The 16,180-nt window shown below is 35.8% G+C and overlaps 4 protein-coding genes across 4 annotated transcripts; 2 read left to right on the top strand and 2 right to left on the bottom strand.

The window, feature by feature from the left end:
- Positions 1–445: 445 nt before the first annotated feature.
- Positions 446–2,609, bottom strand: LOC104803996. Its single transcript, XM_010528118.2, has 3 exons — positions 1,841–2,609; positions 1,076–1,446; positions 446–1,003 (listed from the first exon to the last, which is right to left on the bottom strand). The coding sequence occupies exons 1-3, from the start codon at positions 2,437–2,439 to the stop codon at positions 711–713; spliced, it is 1,263 nt and encodes a 420-aa protein (XP_010526420.1). The 5' UTR covers positions 2,440–2,609; the 3' UTR covers positions 446–710.
- A 6,845-nt stretch (positions 2,610–9,454) lies between these two features.
- On the top strand, positions 9,455–11,174 carry LOC104803995 (profilin-4-like). The gene is made up of 3 exons (XM_010528117.2): positions 9,455–9,670; positions 10,321–10,458; positions 10,677–11,174. The coding sequence occupies exons 1-3, from the start codon at positions 9,539–9,541 to the stop codon at positions 10,809–10,811; spliced, it is 405 nt and encodes a 134-aa protein (XP_010526419.1). The 5' UTR covers positions 9,455–9,538; the 3' UTR covers positions 10,812–11,174.
- Positions 11,175–13,025: 1,851 nt separating this feature from the next.
- LOC104803994 (profilin) lies at positions 13,026–14,742 on the top strand. The gene is made up of 3 exons (XM_010528116.2): positions 13,026–13,272; positions 14,014–14,151; positions 14,321–14,742. Exons 1-3 carry the CDS (start codon positions 13,150–13,152, stop codon positions 14,453–14,455), a joined length of 396 nt encoding a protein of 131 aa, XP_010526418.1. The 5' UTR covers positions 13,026–13,149; the 3' UTR covers positions 14,456–14,742.
- A 99-nt stretch (positions 14,743–14,841) lies between these two features.
- LOC104803993 (40S ribosomal protein S30) lies at positions 14,842–15,867 on the bottom strand. Its single transcript, XM_019201413.1, has 3 exons — positions 15,771–15,867; positions 15,525–15,662; positions 14,842–15,111 (listed from the first exon to the last, which is right to left on the bottom strand). The coding sequence occupies exons 1-3, from the start codon at positions 15,772–15,774 to the stop codon at positions 15,065–15,067; spliced, it is 189 nt and encodes a 62-aa protein (XP_019056958.1). The 5' UTR covers positions 15,775–15,867; the 3' UTR covers positions 14,842–15,064.
- Positions 15,868–16,180: the final 313 nt, after the last annotated feature.

The following is a 16,180-nucleotide window of genomic DNA, read 5'->3' as shown; positions in this document are numbered from 1 at the left end:
GTCTTTCGTCGGGTCGTGAAATAAAATTTTATTGCATTCTCTTAACATTTTACATCGCTAAAGGGGGCCCACGTCTCTAAGCCCAAGACTGATTTGCTTTCTGGGCTTTGGAAAGGTCCAAACATACGACACATCCAAGTTATACACGCTCGGCCTCATAATGGTTCAATTATCATATTATCAGTTTGGCCCAATATTTACAAGAACAGCTTGCTGCAATGGAAAAAAGTGCTTACTTTAATTTCAGGCTAAGGAAGAATATTCACAAAGCATTTTAATTTTGATGTATTTAGATAATTTAATAGTAAAATTGACAAAAAATCTATACTATGATACACAATATCAAACATGGACATATAGAATACCAGAAATGTATTCGGATTATAATCTAATTATCACTATAAAAAATCCAAAATAAAAATTTAAATGAAAATGCTCATCATCATATACATATATATAATTTATTATACCATTTACCATAAAAACAGGGAAAGAATGAAAATAAATGAATAAATACAAACAACACTAGACCGTTGTCTGTACAATTTTCTCATCGAAATCAAAACCCTCAACGTATTAACAAACCAATCAACGAATTACCTGAAATGGGGGGAAAAAAAAGCACAATCCAAAAACCGAAATCATCCTGAAACATAGTCAGTCATAACCGGTCGGTATAAGTTCTTGTCTCCGTCATGGGTTCTTGGTGTTCAAGAAAGAGAGCAGTGTTCATCGTGGCAAAGCTCTTTCCTGAGTTTGCGAGAGAAGAGCTGACAAGCGTCCATGCTGAGGTCAACGGCTGCGGACAGAGCCACGAACAGAGCAGCGTCGGCCATGCACGTCACGTGCTGAGCTCCCACCTCTACTACCGGCTTGCTCACTTTCCCTTCCCCTTCCACGCTCGATCCCATCACGAACCCTTTCACCGGCGATGATCTTTGTATCTCTCTCGTCAGTTTGCTGTCTATGCTGAACTTTCCTCCTCTCTTCACGCTCATTGTTCCTGTTTAGGGTTTGGTCGTGCTGAGATTTGGGATCGCATATGGAACAAGACAAGATTATATGTGATGGTTACCTTCTGCAATTGGGATGCGAGTGGTTGTAGTGTTGTCTCGTACAAGCTCGAAACTGTAACCTAGGCCATCAATGGCACCTCGTTCGCGCCAAGCCTCGAGGCGGCCCCATGGCTTCCAGCTGCTGACTGAGTTACCGTGTGGCCTAAGGATCAGCCAGGCTCCTGGGTTAGAACGAGAGACACGGTCCGAGCCTGGTGAAGGTACAAAAGGAGTGATCATTGACGCTGCCGCTACAGGTGAGCCAGAGAGATCGTGGATCGTTATCATCCATCCTTTTCGCTCCTTTGCTTGTTTCTTCTCCCGAGTTTCTCCCGATAGTGTTCTCGTGATCCACCCTCGGCTGCTGTATGTGAAACCTGAGGGTAGAGATCTGCAAGAAAAAAGTACCAAAGCCTCATCACAAATCTGTAAACAGACTGATAGAACGCAGAGAAACTCCAACTACATACCACATTAATTTGGTGGTTTGGTTCTAAAATCAGAATCTTTGATTGCGATCCCATATCGAACGAGTAGATGGATTAGTAAGGTGCATGCCAAAGATCCAAACTTTTTGAGTAAATTCTTAATTAGCCAAACAGAGCAGTTCCAAAAAGACAGTTTAGTTCAGCAGCAGAAGAGATCATACTCAGAACTAATATGGTATACGGTGTTCATACTCAGATTGTTTATAATTATGGCGTAGATCAGTGAATTCAACTCAATACCAACTGACGATGAACTCAGAAACAAGAAACCCAAAATGTCGGCGAGAAGAATCTTACCGAGATCTTCCGTTACGGTCGGCGCTAAACTTGCAGCTAAACACAGGTTGTCTGATATTCCCCTGAATCTGGAAAACCACCGGACTACACTCCGGTTCGCCGCCGAATTGGAACACAAACCTGGGGTCAGGTTCGGCCTTAACCACCAGGTGAAGCCTCGCTGATGGTTTCTCCTTCTCTCCATCTCCGCCGAGCTTCTTCCATCCGCTGTGGAACACGACGGTTCTAGCGATCGCCGCTGCGAGATCCACGGCCACATCGACGCGTCCGAGGAGCTTCCCAGAGGCTACGCCGCACGTGCGGCCCATCCGACCGGCGTAGACCGACACGCGGAGGGGGATCTTCTTGCCGGATATCCTCCGGAGAGCTTCGGCGTCGAGGTGGAACCCCGGCGACGATGCGGCGGATTCCGGCGGAGAAGAGGAGGAGGAGAGTGGGAGAAGGGCTGTCTGGGAGGGAAAGTGCTTGATCCGGAGCTTGCAGTAGCACGGCGTCGCCGAAGGGTGTACTCCACCGCCGGATGGTTTGTTACTGGCCGTCTCCGGCAGCTTTAGCGCCAGAGAATCAACGGTGAGCCGTACAAATGGGCAAGGGTCCATCGCAACTCCGTCGATTTCTTCTTCTTCTTCTTCTTCTTCGAAATTTGGAATCTGTGAGTATGCAAGAGAGAGAGAGAGAGAGAGAGAGAGAGAGAGATTAGGGTGTGAAGAAGCAGGAATCAATTGATCTTCATGAACGAGGATGTGTCGTCGTCTTCGTCTTCTTCTTCTTCTGCTCCCTGGTTTCGTTTTTGTAGCAACATGGGAAGTGGGGCCCGGCTTCTGTAACTTTTTTTTTATAATATTGTATTTACTTTTCGCGGCAAATTCGGCTGCAAAATTAACAAATCATAAATGATAAAAAATTGTTTTAAGTTTTTTTTGAAGCACTAATGCTATCATGAGTCATTAATATGTTGGATATTTTATGATTATAAAAACCCTTATTTTTTAAAATTTAGTATTTTGGGCATTGAGTATTTTGAAATTTAATCTCTTCACGGTTACGGTAGTTTTTTTTTTCCAAATAGTTTCATTGTTTACTTGCAGTGAAATTTGTAACTTCAGCATATGATATCAAAATTTTAATCAATGTAAATGTATTTAAAAAAAAAAATAGATTCTTAGGATCCCAACATTTGAACAGTAAATTTTAGTTTTATTTATCAATTTAATGTATAACACATCTTTATGATACTTTTTAATAGTTATAAATGCATTTTGTTTTGGCACAATCATAAATTCAAAAAACAGAGCAGACGATAAGTTTGCATGAAGGCGTTCACGTGGGGCCCAAACCAGCTGTGCTTAGTTGTTAGTGGGGGCATTACAGTAATTTTGGCTCACTGGGCCTGAATTAAACAAACAAATAAATAAATAAAATGAGGTCCGTGAGGGTAACGGCGTGAGAGGAGGAGAGCGACGTGGCGTTCGCTGGCGTATTTGTCGTTTTCTGCTCGATCCCTTCGCCGCTTCGGATTCCTTTTGTTTCTTTGACGGCACTAACTGCTGGTTGGTACCATTTGACTGCATACACATATTAAAGGCATTATATCAAAAATACCCTTAAAATGCTACTTCAACTTCAACACCTATTCTTGTGACCATGTGACCATGTGATCAATATGACCGAAATATAGTGTGGTCACATATTGATCTTATTGTTCATAACGTTAAATTTATGATGTTTTAATCAAATGATTAGTAAGATATACAAGGTATGAACATAATGAATTAGTGTGATCACCATAAATTTAACGTTATAATCGATAAAAATCAAAATGTGACTATACTATATTTCGGTCACATTGGTCACATGTGACCAGGGTAGGTCTTGAAGTAGAAGTAGCATTTTAAGGGTATTTTTGATAATGCCCCTATTAAATAATATATTATCATACCTTTTTTTTTAATAAAATAGATTAACTGTTTTATTTATTGTGGTTTCATTTTTTATAATTACTTCAGAAAAAAACTCTTTCTGCTCAACTCTTGCAAAATTACGTTATTGAATTAGAGATCACTAATCAAAGTGAAAGCGTATTAAATCGACCAAATTAATCATACTGAATAATAATAAAAAAAACACGTAGATATCGAATTTACTATAGATTTTAGCAGATTGAATCGGGCTACATTTTCATGGTCTAATGTAAATTATAATTATCTATTTAGGGAAATTGTACCAACATGGGTTATATAACTGATGTATAACATTTTTCTCGTTTTTCCAAAAGATTCCAAGTTGAAGGTATATGCAGATGGATTCATCCACTTAGAATTTATAACAATGGAAATGAATTTTCGCAGCTTTTACTTCTCTAAGTCTAACTGCAAATAGTTTGGGTCATTAATTAATGGAGTGTGTTGGTTGACCATATAATGGGTTTTAAATCCCTTTATATAATTTAATATGCCATTTTCGTTGTATACTATGTTATGAATCTCCAAACACACGTTACAATGGATTATAGTTAATGTATATATACTGCGTGAAAATAAGTATAAATCATGTCTCTAATCGCATCTAAGATAACAATTTTAATAAAAATATATACATATAGGAGACTACAGTCATTTTCACCATATTAACCAAAGTTGCGAGTAGAGACGAATCTAAAGGTTTTTTTTTTAATAGATACACCGATATTAGAAAGAATGAACGTTTTTTTTTTTACGACGGAACCAACCAAATTATTACCGCAACACGTGAAAATTTTAAAAATAAATATTTATTTTTTACACCGGAAATACGTTGTCCTCTTAATTAATGTATCGGCTCATGGTTGCATATGTGTCATTATATTGCCAATACAATGCACGGGCAGCGCTGTATAGTGTGTATGCATTGTTAGTTTTCCCCATCTAAAAGCCTATATATGTATGTGTCTTATATTACCAAAAAATTGCAATGTTGCATTCAATCGAGTGATTATTGTCATATTTACCAAGTAGAACATAGATATATATATATATATATATATCTATGCATAATCATATCTATATATGGGAGCCCACGTCCACGTTGTGCATGAAAACCATGAGAGAAAAGTGCATGAGAAGCAACGAGTCTTATGTTGGAGCTTCAGAGAGAGAGAGAGAGAGAGAGAGAGAGAGAGAGAGAGAGAGAGAGAGAGAGAGAGATTGTTTGATCTCTAAGCAAAGAGACAGACCCACAAAAAAAAAAAGGGAAATGAAATGGGACATGAAGACACTTCATATGCATCGAGTGGATGTTTGCCAACTTCATAAGCTGTACGTATATCCTGTAAAAGACACTAAACAATATTTGCCAACTTGTATCTGCTCACTTTGCTTGATTTGCTACACTTTAAATATATGTATGTATATCTATATACATTGAACTTTGAATATATATATAGGCTGTTTGATTCATAAATAATGAAAAATAGTAGGGTTTTTTTTTGATCTAATAATATGTAAACCAGGGTAGAATATACTATTATCTAAATGTACATTATACGTCATTATCAGAGTAATTAATGTCGTAGGTTTGATTATACGAGAAGATTAATGATCGGAAAGGTTAATTAAGATAATGCACGATAGCAGGTTGACATTACTTAAAGTCATTGGTTTTTTTCAACTCTTTTAAGTTTACAGCTTTTTTGTTTTTAAAAGTACCTTAATTCGTATCCAAAAGGTTATCCAACTAATGCCTTAATCTGTATCCAAAAGTTAATTTGAAATCTCACATTCTTCAATATTATAGATTATATTATTTATACATAAAAAAGATAATCATGGAATAATTTATGTAATTAATATAAATATTTAAAACATGAATAATATAAAATATAAATATTACGATACCATTGTAATCTTTTTGAATATTTTTGTAGTTTCGTAATTTTTTAAAATATTTTTATATCTCTGTTATTATCAGTAGTAGTCCTGATATAATCATTAGAAAAATCTTCAAGGCATGACATAAGAGTAATGAGAACTATTTTTTTTTATAAGAGTTATGAGAATTTGATTGTAAAATTTACTCTGATGTAAATAAAATAGGTTTAATCTATGTTTAATCGGAGTAATAAACTTTTCATTAAAAAAATAGTTTATAAACTTCACAATTTTTTTCGTCCATGTATATATATATATATTAAACTTCGTTATGTTTTCGACGGAGTATCTCAATCACGTGTGTAGATAACAAATAGATTGTCTTTCCTTTTAAAATATTTGAACGGACATCAATCTTCTCTCTTATTGAACATTTTGTCGTCTTTTCTACTCTCTTTTCCCCCCTTTTCTATTATTATTATTTTTAATTTATTTGTTTAGTCTCTACTAATTAATGTATTTTGGTCGTCTATTTTATTATGGGTTATTGTGAAATCGTAATTCCGAACATGTTTACATTTGTTTTTAGATTATGTTACATATTTATCACAAAAAGATTTTGAAATATCCATATATAATAGATTATCTAGATTGAGGAATTTTGAGCAAATAGACTTACCAATACTTTAACAATATTTCGAATATTGTTAGAATTGTTTTATTCTAACTATACAGAATATAATAATTCCACGTTTAACAATTTATGCTAAGAAGTTTCGAGAAGTGTTATATATTTGTTATGCATTAACATTTTCTTTGAAAACTATTATGTACGGATTAATTTGTATTCGTTCCAATATATATATATATAATTGAGTATGTAATATATTATATCTATCACGATAAATATTTTTTTTATGAACGATGTTAACATATATGGAAAATAACATCTAAAGTCTCTGTCAATATCTATTTTGAAACAGGAGAATTGCAAAACATCATGTCACGTTATACGAAGGACTATTGTTTTTTTCCCCGACAATATACATGCGAATTGCAAAAACAAACTTTGGTCCACCATCTGCATTATCATCCCTTTTGGACTTTGCTGTTTTAGAAAAACTCTCTCTCTATATATACATATATATATATATGTATATGTGTGATAGATGTCTTTGTCTTTCTTTGGCCTTTTTTGGGGCTTTATCACCATCGGGTGGCTTTGCATGCATGTTCCTATATCACCATTGGCAAATTCCTTCGTAATGTCTCCATCTTAGGTCAAAACCCTTTCTCTAGTTTCACTTTTCCTCTTTTCACCTTTGTGTGTATATATATATATATATATTTGTATGTATGTATGTATCTGTAAACAATATATATGGTCCAAACACAAACCATATAATTGAGAAATATATAAAACTCTTGAATGTGGATTAGAATAAAACATGTGGCTATATATATGCTTCCAAACAAACCAACAAAAGAGAAACATTGGAACGAACTTTTTTTTTTTTTTTGGTAAAGCATTAGAACGGACTTATTCAATTGATTATTAAAGCAATTAATAAAATGTCACAAAATCTTACAACAAATCTCACAACTCATCACATGATCTCCCATGTTACGTTCTGGATAAACCATTCACTAATTCAACACCTAACACCGTTGCCCTATATCTGCACCTCATCCTACGTATGTTCCATATAACTCCAAACTCATATATATATATATATATATATACACATATATATACATGCGGATGTTTAATTAAAAACCCCACTATTAGAAAAATGAAAATTTCTTTGGCTCTTTAATGACATTTGAAATTTGAATAATGAAAACGTTGAACCACATAAAAGTTTGTAAATATTATATGAGATTTTTGTAGCTCTATTTTTACTTCTAATTTTCACTGATTCTTTTTCCCAGTTAATAATATATATAGAAGGTGCAAAGCATCTTAAAAATTACCATTATATATATTACGCAAATAAATATAGATCTGATATTTTACAAATAAATATAGAATATCTCACGCCGTATGTTAGTTGATGCTACAATCATTTTGAGCTATTTTTGCGCCGAAAAATATTGTCTGCGTATCCTTTTTATAGTTACTGATATATCTGATTAAATAATCAACTAACCGTTGATTAGATTAATAACGTTTCTAGTATCCATTCGATATTTTACAAACGGTAATGATGACGTCAGCATGAATCATCCGACAAGGTGTGATAACGAATCGGGTCAAAATCTCCGGGGCCGTCACATGGATTCTCCCACCTAATCCAGGTTTATCAGTGTAACTGATTTGCATTAATTACTTAATCTCGGATTTTAATTAATCCATCGGTGTCATGCTCACCTGCACGACACTATACTTGTGTCTTTTTTTTTTCTCATTTAAAAAAAAATTAGATTCCCCCAACAATATCGACAATTTTCTTTGTGCGTTGGTAAGGCACATGATTTGCTGCCCAATAGACCGAAAACATAATTAATGTGTTTTTGTATTAACTGGAAAATTGAGCGAATTGTAGAAAGAAAAAACTTGGGTCCCTATCCCTTACTTGTATTAGAAAAAGATCCCATAAAATACGTCAAATTACAAAAAAAAAACCTAAAAAATTATATAAATTGTTTTTCTATGTATAAATATGCTAATGATTTAAAAATTTCATATACGACTTGGGTTTTTAAAATTTTATCTAATTACCATTATAATAGTGGCATCTTTAAAATATAACTGATTTTCACAGGAATTTTCAAAATATACATTTCAATCGTTGTTTAATGCCATTATTTCAAAATATAAATATTTCAACTTTTTTTTTTGATGTAAGAAATATTTCAACTTTGGTTTCATATCACTAGCTACTCTTTTTGTGACAATAAATAATACTTTAAACACTTGTATATATATTTGTACGGAAGTTTTGAATCGCTCATATCCTTATATCTGTATTTATACGAGAATTTTCGGTAATTTTATTTATTTTTATGGGAATTTACATTCGTACTTGCATTATTTTAAAAGTTGATTGTTTATTTGGATGATCTTAATGGGCCTGTCTCGTTTACGAGAATACGTTGGCACATTATGCATACAATCCTGCAAGTGCATGCAATTAATAAATATCCTTTAAATTGTTTTCTTATAACAATGGTTATGTGTTACATTTATTGCGGATATTAGATAGTAACTTGCTCACGTACGTACTTTGTGTGCCCTGATCACATTAGTACATCAATAATTGGGCTCATTTGGGTTGTCCTTTGCCCTTGTCTCGATATCAATACGCACCGTTTCACCTCTAAACGCCGCGTTTCGTCCGGTTCAATCTCCAAACCGATCTCTGTCTTGGTTTATTCCAAACCGAACCCCGGCCAATGACTCAACATCGATTGTATTTCTGATCAACCTAATTCATTTTTAATTTATTTATTAGAATTATTACAAGTCGATCCTCAAAGATGCAAATAATTCGTGTAGTTTATTTATTATGCCTGAAAAAATACCTCGTGGCCTTTAACTCGGCTGGTTATAAATAGGAAGGCATCCGCAAATGGCCCGGAGACACGTGGCAGCCAATTCAATAATCTTAAGCTATAACAAAGGCGAGACGTGAGTAGCACTATTTTTTATTAAAAAAAAAAGGGCAATTAAAATGGACGGCTGAGAATCCGTCTTCTCGATCCAACGCTTCAAATTCCCTCTTACCCGAATCGCTTTCGCTCCCTATTTATCGAACGGCGAATTCGTCCTCGTTTTCATAATACGCACAGAAAAAAATAAAGAATTCGAAAAAAAAAACGCGGAGAGGAGGAGGAAGAAGAGATTGGAACGATGTCGTGGCAAACCTACGTTGATGAGCATTTGATGTGCGATGTCGGCGACGGCCAGGGCCACCACCCCCCCCCCGCCGCAATCGTCGGCCATGACGGCAGCGTCTGGGCTCAGAGCGCTAACTTCCCTCAGGTGATCTATTAATTGTTTATTTTTGTAAAATGTAACAGGTGATCCATTGTTCTTCGTCGTTTAAATGTGTTTTGAATATCTTCACGTTCATCGTTTCCGATTTGATTTTGTCCTTCGATTTGCTGTTCATGTTTAGACTCTGGAGGTTGTTGTTGCAATCGAATCGCGTTTTGGTTGGATCAATCGATTCCCCAGCGCTTCGTCGATCTCTATGCTCGCGGATTTCATGTTGAGATTTTGTGTTTGAATTGGCGATTTTGATTTTCTGTTTACTTTGAATGTACTGACGGACGTGATTCCAAATTATGCGGGGGGAAATGCTTCCCCTGCGGATGTTTAGTCAGTCCAGGTCCAAACAGTTGTAAATTTATGAAAACTTAATTGCAAATGAGGAGAGAAATAGGGAAAGGATAATAATCACAATTCCATATTTTTCAATGGAGAATTCCATTTCTTTTTCTTTTTGATATGATGCGAAAGCTTGCCAAAACCGTGTCTGTTTTATATGTTCCATGCCTGACATGTTCTCATGTAGACACAGAGATATCTTTGGATTCAAATAAAACTCTAATGGCCTCTCTGAATATATTAATCGTTCATTGTCAAAGTTGCACACTTGGTTAAAGGCTAATATCATCTCTGTAAAACAGTTCAAAGCTGACGAAATCACTGGCATCACGAAAGATTTCGACGAGCCGGGTCACCTCGCCCCTTCAGGTTTATTCCTCGGAGGCACAAAGTACATGGTCATCCAGGGCGAGCCTGGGGCTGTTATCCGTGGCAAGAAGGTAACAACAAAGCTTACCTCTATTGACACAATTCTCCCTTTCCTCATCCCGAATCCAATTCTTGCAATTCAAAAAACGTCTAATCTCGACCCACTTCGCCTAACCTCTTCCATCGCACATGTATTCATCATCTCACATACTGAGAACTAACAAGAACATATAAAGGTATTTCTGCGTTGACATAGATGCAATTGATGAATGTTTCTGGAATTTGGCAGGGATCCGGAGGAATCACGATAAAGAAAACGGGACAAGCTCTGGTGTTCGGAGTATACGAAGAGCCAGTGACTCCGGGACAGTGCAACATGGTGGTCGAGAGGTTGGGTGATTACCTCATCGAACAGGGCCTTTAGAAAAAACCCTCCCTCCAAAAAAATGTTTCTAGAGTCATCCCTCTCCCCTGATCATAATAACCACAAACCCGTCTGGAGATTGATGAGTTCAGATACTCATCAACTCAAGATTGAGTGTTCTGTTCTCTCGTGCTCGGCTTTTGTTGATTTAATTTTTTTTTTTTGCCTCTTGTCTCTTTTATTACACACACACACAGACACACACTCGTATTGTTCTGATTTAATTCTGTCATATATTTCTTTTTTCTTTATTGTGCATTTAGAGTGTGATTCTTTGCATGTATGCTCATGTGTCTACTTGTTCTTAATTTCTTATCTGAGTTTCTGCTTGTTCTAAACCCTAATAGATTTTGGGTACTTGAAGCAGTGTGTTGCGACAATAAATTAGATTTTGAAAAAACTTAGGGTAATTCAACAGGTGGAGTGGAGATGCAAAACGTCTGTTCTGTCTTGAGTTCGGGAAGAAAAACGTAATTCCAATCACATAGTTTATTCCTAACCCCGAAATTAGTCTGGGTTTAGGTGTACGATACCCATTATCCAAAAAAAAAAAAATCAATTAGATTTTCGTTCATCATCATTGTGGTTCTCACTTCTAACAAGATGTGCCAATTTGAAATATTTAAAAGTAAATTCATAATGATTGATGATGTCAATATTTAGTTTTTTTATTGTGGTTCTCACTTCTAACAAGATGTGCCAATTTGAAATATTTAAAAGTAAATTCATAATGATTGATGATGTCAATATTTAGTTTTTTTTTTATCTAAACCTTTCTTGTACCGTTTATATAGTAATACATCATTAACATTTCCATCTAAATAGGTACCACCACTACCACTTATTATGGATAACGCTAAATCTTTATGAATTATGCTATCTTACGGTTGACATTTGGATTTAGATATTTAAAACTAAATCGAACGATTTAGATAAAAATATATAACTTCATTCAAATCAATTTTAATCTAAAAACGTATTGAATATTTTTGTAATTAGATTAATCACATTCGTACAAAAAAATAAAAGAAAACTTTATTTAAAAATAAATATAGTTCGTAATATAAACCGAAAAACTGAAAAGAATAACATTAATTTAGAAAAACAAAAAACCTAAAGCGGGAAATAAGTGAATAGATGGGTCCACTTCACGTGATGAAGCGATGATATAAAACCCATCAATCAACTGAAAACATTCGGTGGAAACCCAAAACGTAAGAGGATCGCCTTCTTTAATAATTTTTTTTTTTGATAAAAGCCTTCTTTAATAATTGACGACGACTATACATATATATAATTATATATATATATATATGTGTGTATATATATTCTTTTAGAAAATGGTCATAGCCTTAGATTAAAACTTTAAAAGCAGAATCATTCATCCCAAAAAAGGTTGTCCGGAAAATCGATGGATGGATCCCATCTTGTCTTTGTGAGGTTGTGAGTTGTGACAGCTCACTAAAATTTGAATCACATTTTTCCATTTTTTTAAATCAAGATGTATTTGAATAAAAATATTATATACCAAAATTGGAAAATTTAATTTAGAGCCTTTTTAACGATTTTAATAGAATAAAATGAATTTGAATATATCTATGTATTTATATGTATACATGAATAAAAATAATGTATTTATTATAAAAATATTTAAAAACGAAATTTGTTAAATTCTATTGTGTTCATGTTATCAAAATTACATTTGTAATTTTAAAATTCAATATCTTGATCGATATCTATTATATATAAAAAATGGACTCAGAAAACATTTAATAGGAAAGGGGGTGGACCAGAATAATGGCATATCGAAGTTGGCACCCAGAGCATATCCACTCTGTAGACAATGATGAACATATCTCTTGTTCCTTTTTTTTTTTAATTTCTTCGATCGAACATGTATTTTATTTTATATTTCAAAATAAAAGCTTATGTACAAGCCATAATCAATTATTCAATTCATGTATTATTATTATTATAAGCTAGGCATAATATAAGATCTAATGGCATTTATCACGATAGAAGGCAATGAATTTTTTCGAAATATAAATGGACGTGTTTTCAATTATATATATATATAATGTTTTCCCAAGTGATTTATTTATTACAAAAATGTATTTTACAAAATTAAATTATTTCGTATATTCGGTGTATGTCCATACGCAAAATGCGTGTACATAAAAAAACAATATTATCTTTTTTTTTTCTTTTGACCGCTTGCAAAAAAAAAAAAAGGAATCTCTCGTGTGTTATTTCATTTGAACTCAAAGCGTTTCTGCGTAAGAACACAGGAGAAAGGGCGAGAACCTTCGAAAGAGAGAAGTAGACGGAGGAGAAGAAGATGTCGTGGCAATCATACGTCGATGACCACTTGATGTGCGATGTTGAAGGCAACTGCCTCTCCGCCGCCGCAATCCTCGGCCAAGACGGCAGTGTCTGGGCTCAGAGCTCCAATTTCCCTCAGGTCTTCCTTCTCTTCTTTTCCTTCTGTTTCGCGTTTTCAATCTGATCCTTTTTTGATGTTTTGGAATCTGTCTGAGTGCTGTCTGCTTGTGATTTTTCGTGATCGGATTTGCGGAAGCTCTGATCTGGTTATATTCTCTGGAAACTGAAGCGATCGAATCTGTTTTTGCAGTCAGACGATTTATTTTACTTGTTTTGCATCGATTGATCAATCAATCCTATTGCCTTGGTTCGATTCTGTTCGAATCGAAGCTTTGGATTCTTCATCTGATGGATATATTTCACTGTGCCGGTAGAGTTGATAACCTGCATAGGAGTTTATATACACATGAAAAATCATATATACGCGTGTGTACATGTGTTTGTATTGCATATGCCTGCTCACTGTGCTCAGGGTTTGATAGTGATATTATCTTGTTGTTTCGCCAAATGAATCAGACTAAAGCGAGGATTTCTCCTGAAACCTACGTTTTGCCCTTGTATCTTTCTTGGCCTTCCTCTTTTGATTTGTGCATCGGAACATCAGAATTGAACTTCTGATCCTTAGGATCATCGCTCATACATTGTTTCTGCGAGAATCTCTGCCATTTGTTTCTTCCTTCCTGTGATCCATCTGTTAGTCCGTGGCTTGTTCTATCGAGATGTGCATTAGAGACTGCTTTGCAATGTTCACATTCATACCAACCGTGAATGTCCTGTGATCAGCTAAAGCTCATTGCTTTTGTTCTTGATGATGCTATAGTTCAAGCCCGAAGAGATAACTGCAATCATGAAAGACTTTGATGAGCCCGGAACTCTTGCTCCTACCGGCTTATTTCTTGGTGGTACCAAATATATGGTTATCCAAGGTGAGCCAGGAGCTGTTATCCGAGGAAAGAAGGTAAAACAAAAAATGCATTTGTTTGTTGAATCAAGTTCTAGAAATCGTTTTTCTGTTGGCAAGTACTGTGAGAACGTTCCTGCATATCGATCTCTATAAAAGAATTAAAGGATCAGAATTGAGCAAAATCAACGAGTTATTATCATTGGCTTTCTTGGTGGGCTTGCAGGGACCTGGGGGTGTGACTATCAAGAAGACGACCCAAGCTCTGGTTATTGGCATCTATGACGAGCCAATGACACCAGGCCAATGCAACATGGTCGTGGAAAGGCTCGGTGACTACCTCATCGAGTCTGGTCTTTAAACGGCGAATCTGCACTCTTCGATTTGAAGGTTCTATTACGTTATAAACAAAATTCTCTCCTCTATTCTTCTATGATTTGATTGTAATGCCAAACAGAACAGAAGAAACAGCCGAGCTTGCTTGATGGTTTTGTGATGTTTCCGGAGTCATCGTGATATGTGGTTTTTGATGATCGTTTCCTGTTGTATTGAGTGATGCATCTCTCTTGGGGGTTTCATGTTTACAATAGTTTTGGTTTTCTGTATCATTTTTCTAGTTGTCTTGAATGCAATGATGGGTTTCGGTTTTGGTGGAACAGTCACATCAAATGCTTTACAATTCTCAACCTATTCTAAACTACGAGCCTTATGCGATCGAATGAATATCCACGAAGAAACAGTACGATAAAGACTGAATTGTCATGGGGAAAACAAGATTGAAAAATGAGAGTGACGGATGATAAAGAAACGGGGGGAGGTTGAGAAATCAGATTTGCATATAGAACAAAGCTAAGAACTTGGCATTGGGCAATCCATATGGACTAAAGGAATAGCAAGAGACTAGGGATGAACTTCATCCCAAAAAACAAAGAGCTACACTTCCACCTCATACGGGCTTTCCCCGCTTTCTCTACTTCTCTGATGAGTTGGGTCCTCTTTTCTTGCCGAATCCAACAACTGGAACAAAACCCGACTGCCCATTGTTAGTCATCAACTTCCACAAAAGCAATGAAGGACAAAAATAGTGATGACAAACCCCCAAGAGATGAGGAATGCACAGGAGTTCACCAGAATGAAAATTTCATCAACATGTTGTTATAGCCAAATTGAAGGCCTTACTGACAAGCGTTACTAAAGGAGACTAATCAAAAGCAGACATATCAAGTTCATACACAAACGAACTTCGGGAACCTTTTGTATATGATACTGTCCAAAACAATGAACAAGGGTTCAAAAAATTCATAATAAATAATCCATCATAACAGGTTTTAGTATCAACACATAACAATCACCTAAGCACCGAAACAGAGTCTGTCTGAAAACCCTAAACCGAAAACGGAACGGGAAGGGGAAAGAGAGGAGAAAATTACCCGCGGTGACGAACCGGCGGTTGTATTGCATGCGCTTGTGGGCACGACCACGAGGCTTCTTCTTCTTGTCCTGCTTCGCCACTTTGGGAGTCTGCCCCCTCACCTTACCGGCACGAGCCAAGGAACCGTGGACCTTACCTACATCACCACAGAAAATCCACCGCCAAAAACCATCAGCAACAATGAATTTAGAGAGTTCTGAGAGAAACACAGCATGAGAAACGTCAAAGGACGAAGAGACATCACCCATGATCGATCACAGAGATTATGCGGCAGTCGAAACTCGGTCTCTCTCGGGCTCTGTGGCAACAGCAATCCGCAAAACCTAGGGTTAGGGCTTTTATTTGTGACGCAGCTAAATATAAACACCGCTCGGCAGAGCCTATTGGGCCGACTTATAAGCTCGGTTAAGTGAGCCCATTAAGTAAATTGGGCCTACAAAGTGAAAGGCCTAAATCCACAATAATCTATTTTGTGTCGAAGATTTTAATATTGGCCCAATACAGTACAAGCAATTTCGGACCACTTCGTTATTCTTTTCCAAAATTTCTCACTTAATAAAAGCTTCAACAAAATACTCCGCAAGAGTGTCGAGAAACATTATATTGCGAGTTGGTTGCCATTATCCTAAACTTCCACAATGGTATATATGTATA

This window comes from Tarenaya hassleriana, unplaced genomic scaffold (assembly GCF_000463585.1).
Source record: "Tarenaya hassleriana unplaced genomic scaffold, ASM46358v1 Cleome9, whole genome shotgun sequence".
In the NCBI taxonomy this organism is placed as follows: domain Eukaryota; kingdom Viridiplantae; phylum Streptophyta; class Magnoliopsida; order Brassicales; family Cleomaceae; genus Tarenaya; species Tarenaya hassleriana.
The sequence above is the reverse complement of the archived record's forward strand: the minus strand, read 5'-3'. Positions and strand labels throughout refer to the sequence as shown.

Bases quoted from the DNA above. Each gene is read 5' to 3' on its own strand.
- LOC104803996 (XM_010528118.2), bottom strand. From the start codon at position 2,439: ATGGACCCTTGCCCATTTGTACGGCTCACCGTTGATTCTCTGGCGCTA. The intron at 1,447-1,840 runs GTAAGATTCTTC...TTTTTCTTGCAG, and splicing joins GACCGTAACGGAAGATCTCG to ATCTCTACCCTCAGGTTTCA. The intron at 1,004-1,075 runs GTAACCATCACA...AACCCTAAACAG, and splicing joins TCGCATCCCAATTGCAGAAG to GAACAATGAGCGTGAAGAGA.
- LOC104803995 (XM_010528117.2), top strand. From the start codon at position 9,539: ATGTCGTGGCAAACCTACGTTGATGAGCATTTGATGTGCGATGTCGGC. The intron at 9,671-10,320 runs GTGATCTATTAA...TCTGTAAAACAG, and splicing joins AGAGCGCTAACTTCCCTCAG to TTCAAAGCTGACGAAATCAC. The intron at 10,459-10,676 runs GTAACAACAAAG...GGAATTTGGCAG, and splicing joins CTGTTATCCGTGGCAAGAAG to GGATCCGGAGGAATCACGAT.
- LOC104803994 (XM_010528116.2), top strand. From the start codon at position 13,150: ATGTCGTGGCAATCATACGTCGATGACCACTTGATGTGCGATGTTGAA. The intron at 13,273-14,013 runs GTCTTCCTTCTC...ATGATGCTATAG, and splicing joins AGAGCTCCAATTTCCCTCAG to TTCAAGCCCGAAGAGATAAC. The intron at 14,152-14,320 runs GTAAAACAAAAA...GTGGGCTTGCAG, and splicing joins CTGTTATCCGAGGAAAGAAG to GGACCTGGGGGTGTGACTAT.
- LOC104803993 (XM_019201413.1), bottom strand. The intron at 15,112-15,524 runs GTAATTTTCTCC...GTTTTGTTCCAG, and splicing joins CCGCCGGTTCGTCACCGCGG to TTGTTGGATTCGGCAAGAAA.